Source organism: Patiria miniata, unplaced genomic scaffold (assembly GCF_015706575.1).
Source record: "Patiria miniata isolate m_02_andy unplaced genomic scaffold, ASM1570657v1 HiC_scaffold_28, whole genome shotgun sequence".
Taxonomy (NCBI): Eukaryota; Metazoa; Echinodermata; class Asteroidea; order Valvatida; family Asterinidae; genus Patiria; species Patiria miniata.
The window spans coordinates 138,934-145,053 of NW_024037067.1; the positions used below are offsets into that span (position 1 = coordinate 138,934).

Here is a 6,120-nt window from a genome sequence, read left to right on the forward strand (position 1 = left end):
CGACCACACTGTGCAATTAGACCTACTCGCTTTACAGTATTTTGAAATGTTGTTCGTGTATGTCGCATTGTTTATTGGTGCACGGGACCTTTTATGATAGAAGCTATTTCCTTAAATATGTTCCCCATGTATACTATTGGTATGTTTATGTATTTTAATTTGTAGCTGAGACTGTCAAGTCACAAGCTTTGAAGGTTGACATCTGAAGTGCATTAGTTACAGGCCTTCTCTATTTTATATCAGGGTAAGACTGTGATTCTTTTTTATGCTTGATTAATTAGTCATCCTATTTAGTATAATTATAGAGTGATCATGACACCTGTCTACAAAACAACTATATTATTTATAGTTTATGCTGTATAATTAAAATACTTGTTGTTTATAATATTAATTTAATCAAATAACTTTGGAACAAGACTTACACAAGTTTAAGATCAATTCATGTTATTCATGGTCAACAGGGTCTTCTTTTATGGTCTTCTCAGTCGTCTTCGTCATTCAGGGAACTTCATTTGGGTTTTTCCCTGTGTCTTACTTGGATCTACATTGTCGTCCTATTGGAATCTTTATTCGTATCTTCATTTGGATTATTTGGTATAATTGGAGAAAGTGAATTAAATTAATACTTAATCAAGTGAATCAGTGTAAACAACCGTCTGAGTGTTCCAGTTCATTTCCACTTGCTCTACACCTTACTCTATATATCTTCATGAGGGTGAACCTGACCACCCTTATCATCGTTGGGGTTGCCACCTCGCGACACAAATAATTATAATCTTTTAATCGTTGTTAAGTAACTCTATCCGACTATGTTCATTCCCAAGTAGCATTTTGTGTATCATGGTTCAGTTTATTTATTGAACACCGTAATCCAAAACGGCACTCGTGCACAGCATGTTAAACATTTTGACATTAGGCCTGGTCACCTGACCCACATGTGACCCAGAGCAAATTAAGAATGGTCATTCCAGCACTTCCCCCCGACAGATAATGGCGTGAAACTATCCAACATGTTGTGCTAAAATTGTTAATTCAACTCCGCCTATCTATCTCTGATACTATTTGTGTATACAATTAAGCGGCATATGTCAAAGACTGGCTTTTTACTTCATTCGAAAACCGCTAGTGAACTATTTTTAACATAACTGTTTTACATTCTTAGGAGTAACTTTTCAATTGTCGGTTAAGACGATGCTACGATGATTGTGGGGAAATGCAAATGATTACTTTTCCCTGTTATAATATTAATACACGTTGATCAATTCATCAACCGAATTTCTCCAAGCGTGGAATCCAAACGTAAAATGTTAAATGTAATCAAAAAATAAGCTTGTGTCATTGTTTAACCGTCTGATTTATCTTTGGCAAAAAAGCATACCCTCGGCATATTTCAAGTTATTTTTTTATGTTGCTTAGTATATTTTACGCTTTACAATACGGGCGATTCCCAATAGTGCGCCTTCAAGAGTTTGCAACGCGTTGGCCAATCACAATGCGCAAAATCTGTCGACCCAACGCCCGTTTGGAAAAGGTCGACTGATTTCGCGCATTGTGATTGGCCAACGCGCTGCAAACTCTTGGAGGCGCACTATTGGGAATCGCCCGTATTAAGTAATCACTTGGTATTCCTGGTCTTACCTTGGCTGTCGACGTATGATGTGAGAGCAAGAAGTAACAGCACGATCACCTTCAAATTCATCGTGACTCACGGAGAAGACCTGCAATCGTCACTGATGATCAAAAAGACAAATCGAAAATTGCCTGTTATTCTCCCTATATTTTTTGATTTTTTTTTAACAAAAGACAAAATAATCTTCGATGGCCCTATAGCTAAACATCTTTCACATGACATACTCTGATCACTGTATGTCAAATTCCATTCTTATCACCAAAGGTACAATTCCTTGAGATATTTGCCCTATCTGTCCCACTATGACACAAGTGGATACTCTTAACCCTAAAGGGGCCGGGTTATTTTGACCATCTCTCAGCCGGGGGGGGGGGGGCGGATTCCACCCCCCCTAAGATCTCGGCCATCGAGTGACAAAAAAAATTGAAACTTGGCACATGCATAGAGCAACTCTTCCTAAACATACCCAAGAAATTTCATGACTATAGGTCATAGGGTTTTGGAATTATGGCTAATTAAGTATTCATATGTATTCATATGTACGAATGGCAATTCTGCTCTGTGTACACGACGTATATGCGAAAATTCAGTTTTTACGGCGCGTAGCGCCGGGAAATTTTTCGCTACGCGGCAACCCGTGGTCCGATTTTTATGTTTTTGGTATCAAAAGATGCGCAAAGCTCGAGGCTAAAAAGTCATAACAGGTCAGGTCACGAAAATTTTTTTTTAGAGGCTATCACGGAAAATGTTGAGGGGGGGGGGGCGGATCCCCCCGGCACCTTTAGGGTTAAGGTACTTATTTCCCTAAAATGTCCCGTGTACATGTTTTGCTTTTCAAACACAAACAATTCTTTGTTCTGCGAGGTGTGTTACCCGGTGGAACATACCTGTATTTGCTAGCCACCTTAAATACCATGCAATATTTGTGATACACCCAACAGCTCAGTAAACGGGCAGAGAAAAATGACCCCGGTGTCACGTACACTTTTGACTCTATGAAATCTGGTCACTTTTACCCTTTGTATTAGTTTGACTCTCACAGGTGACAGCTCACTCTCCTAAATATTATCTTCGCTTAGGCATTCGAAATCCTACCACGCGTCCGTAGCATTCACACTGTTCACACTAGCTTTTGGGCTATTATCTTAAAGCAGATTTGATACAATTAGGGTTTAAACCTGTGTCCTATTTGTACGAGCAATTGTAGGGATGTCATTGCTGATGTTGGCAGCGCAGCATGCAGGCTCAAGGCTGTCTGTAGTGGGCTTTTATCCCCTTGCGTACGCCAAGCGGTCATGGCCGCGGACTGATTTAAGTCTATGTGCCGGGGTGCGGGCATAGCCGCCTTGCCGCACGTACACATTTCATTCATCTCCCACCTGTTGTTACCGGCAGGTTTTGATTGAAAGCTGTTTTTTTTTTGTAGTAGGGAAAAGTTTGGCGAACCTTCATTATTCTTCCAAAACCTACTATTGACTCATTGAAATGACCTATTCTTCTCGATTGAATAGAAGGGCTTTTAGTGTTCCGAGCTCACTGAGCGCTTTCCATTGTGCACCGCGCACGGGCTATGGCGATGAACAGGGGCTTTTGTTCAGTGTACGCGTGCTCTGTGTGTAGGGTACGCTCGGCTGATCACACCTGACACTGGGCTTTCTGTGTACATGTACACTTGCATACACGATGTCTTCCAGTGAACAGGAGCAAACTTTGACCGCTACCAGCAGTTCAGATTCTGATTCGGAATCTGAACAAAGTTCAGAAATTGAAAGTAGTGACAGCGATTCTGACGAACAAGTCCCGTTAGCAAGGTTAGCGAGGCGAGCCAAGACTACCCAATTAATTCGATGGAAGGACACGGACAACTTTCCTCGTCGATTTGGCTTCCATGGTACAACGGGAGTTCAAGTGCCGGGTTTGAATGAACTTAGCGAAGCAATGGAGACCTTCGAAAACTTCTTCCCTCCCGAACTGGTGGCGCACATCGCCGATGAGACAAATCGCTACGCCGCCCTGAAACCAAAGCGTCAAACGCCAAGTCCAAGTCACATAAGGGAATGGTTCGATACTCCAGATGAGAAGTCGGCGTTCCCGGCCATGCCAATCATCATGTGAATAATGCCCAAGCTGGACTTGAAACTCTACTGGACAAGACCCCGTATTTGATACCCCGTTCTTCACCAAAACCATGCCCCGTGACCGATTCATGGACTTGCTGTCCCATTTGCACTTCACCGACAGCAGTCAGGCAGATACAGGTGATCGCCTCTACAAGGTCCGCCCAGTGGTAGATACACTGACTGAGAACTTCAAATCAGTCTACCTTCCCGACAGCCGTATATCCACGGACGAGTCGCTGTGGAAGTCGGGGGAGATTGAAGTTCAAGCAATTCAACCCCAAGAAGCGCGCCAGATTTGGCATCAAGGTATACAGAGTCTGCCAAAGCACGGGAGCTGCTGCCGAATATACCTGGACCTTGAAAATATACACGGGGCAAGACAAGAGCGATACACTGGAAAGTACAAAAATCGTACTTGACTTGAACGCAGATCTTCTCGGCAAGGGGTACACCGTATTTCTTGACAACTGGTTCAGCAGCCCTTCTCTGTTCCGTGAACTCCACAGTCACAAGACCAACGTCGTCGCGACAGTCAGGAAAAGTCGGAAGGACATGCCCAAGGACTTGTGCGACTTGCAACTTCGTAAAGGCGAAGTTGCATATCACTCTTCAGACAATGGCCTGCTTGCCTTGGTCTGAAAAGACAAGAAAGATGTACGCATGTTGTCTACGATGCACACGTCCGCAATGGGGGTACTCCGGCAAACGCGATCGGAACAACAAGCCCATCGAAAAGCCCAAGTGCGTCCTCGACTTCAACGCAGGCATGAAGGGCATGGACATGTCGGACCAACTTGCCTCAACTCACTGCACGGTCAGGAAGTCCATCAAGTGGTACAAGAAACTGTTCTTCTACCTGCCAGATGTCTGCCTTGTGAACTCTCATCTTGTGCACAATTCATTGGATGGGACTGACAAATACTTGAATTTATTGTGTATTCTGATGTTTGGAACAGCAAAAAAATGACTCGGAATACTTGTTCTAACAACTGACAACAATTATTGTGGTATACAATGTCTTTATTTACAACCCTGGTTAAGCAAACAATATGATTGATCAAATCTGTTTTCTTGTTTTTAAGACGGGCCTTTAAAGGACTTTGTTTCGGAATATGTTTAACTTTTAAACTGGTTATATCCTTTGAACGGAAAGCAATTTCATTTTTTTAATATAAAAGTAGCTCATGCAATTGGCTTTCTAGTCATTATTTTTAGTGCTAAATATTTTTTTTTTTAATATCAAATTTAATTTGTAGGGTTTTGGTTCCGCTTTTTTTTTTTTAACTCATCCTGTACAGGCGGTAAGAAAAAACTATACGATCCTCGTGCAAACAAAGATTTAAAAGACGATTGCAGGATCACAGAGAGACCATTCTCCGTCTCACTAAAGAGCATGCAGCTGGCACAAAAAAAACGACGTTGTGTGCGACACATCAGTCGTCACCGACACCACGAAGTAACACTCCACGTGTTAAATCATATTTTTTTTTTCGATTTTCATTTTTTGTTTACATATTTATACCTTAGCCATCAAGGCCTACCATTGCACGAAGTTTCAAAGCTTCAAGAGCTTTACTCTAATAATTACGCTAACTATCCTTGGCAACTTTTGCGCGAAAGTGACAATTTTCGTTTTCACGAAGTAACGCTCAAGTTCAATTTAACATTGTAATGTATGGCATGCACTCTGCTCAAATGCGAGCAAAAACGTTTTCAAGAAGTAACCCTATTTCTTGTTTGAGCGCGCGCGCGCTGACCTCCGTTTCCACGAAGTCACACTCTTCTAGTCACACTCTTCTACTTCGTGAAAACGAAACTTTACAGTTCGCAGCTTTTTTTGGTTTCACAATTTTTTTTTCTCTTATTTCTTGTTGTTTTAATACACAAACGGGTCAAAAAGCAACTTTAATAACATCAGTACATCAAGTGTCCACAACGAGAAACCCAACTGAAAATTCTCTGCAGTTTTGACACAAAGTGTTGTTCTAGAAGGCGTTCAACTTTAACTGCCGTTTTCTCCGATTGCTAGTTTTTACCGGTATTTACATGAGTTTTACTTCAAGGTGTCGGTGACATTCTGGCCATAACGCATCTAGTGAAGTTTGCTTGATAGTTTTTCATGTATGGGTCGGGAAGATGTCCGCATCATAACAGCTGAGCACGTAAGGATAGGTCCTAGCGATATTGTGCTGTTTAAATTAACTGTGATAAGCCCATCATCATTTTTAGACAAAGCTTCTTTGGGGCATTTCATTAACAAATGAAAATATTAATTACAAATGATAAAATTACAAAATCTATACAAACAAAAATATAAATAAATATAAAAACTTGTTAGTTATGAACTTGGAATGGACTGATGTAGGCTTA

General features: G+C 41.4%; 1 protein-coding gene across 1 annotated transcript; it reads left to right on the plus strand.

Moving 5' to 3' along the window:
* The first annotated feature begins 3,818 nt into the window (after positions 1–3,818).
* LOC119735036 (piggyBac transposable element-derived protein 4-like) lies at positions 3,819–4,389 on the plus strand. Its single transcript, XM_038208725.1, has 2 exons — positions 3,819–4,056; positions 4,181–4,389. Exons 1-2 carry the CDS (start codon positions 3,819–3,821, stop codon positions 4,387–4,389), a joined length of 447 nt encoding a protein of 148 aa, XP_038064653.1.
* The last annotated feature ends 1,731 nt before the right edge of the window (positions 4,390–6,120 follow it).

Excerpts from the sequence above, each read along its gene's own strand:
- LOC119735036 (XM_038208725.1), top strand. The coding sequence starts at position 3,819 with ATGCCCCGTGACCGATTCATGGACTTGCTGTCCCATTTGCACTTCACC. Across the intron at positions 4,057-4,180 it reads GCGCCAGATTTGGCATCAAG|ATCTTCTCGGCAAGGGGTAC; the intron begins GTATACAGAGTC and ends ACTTGAACGCAG.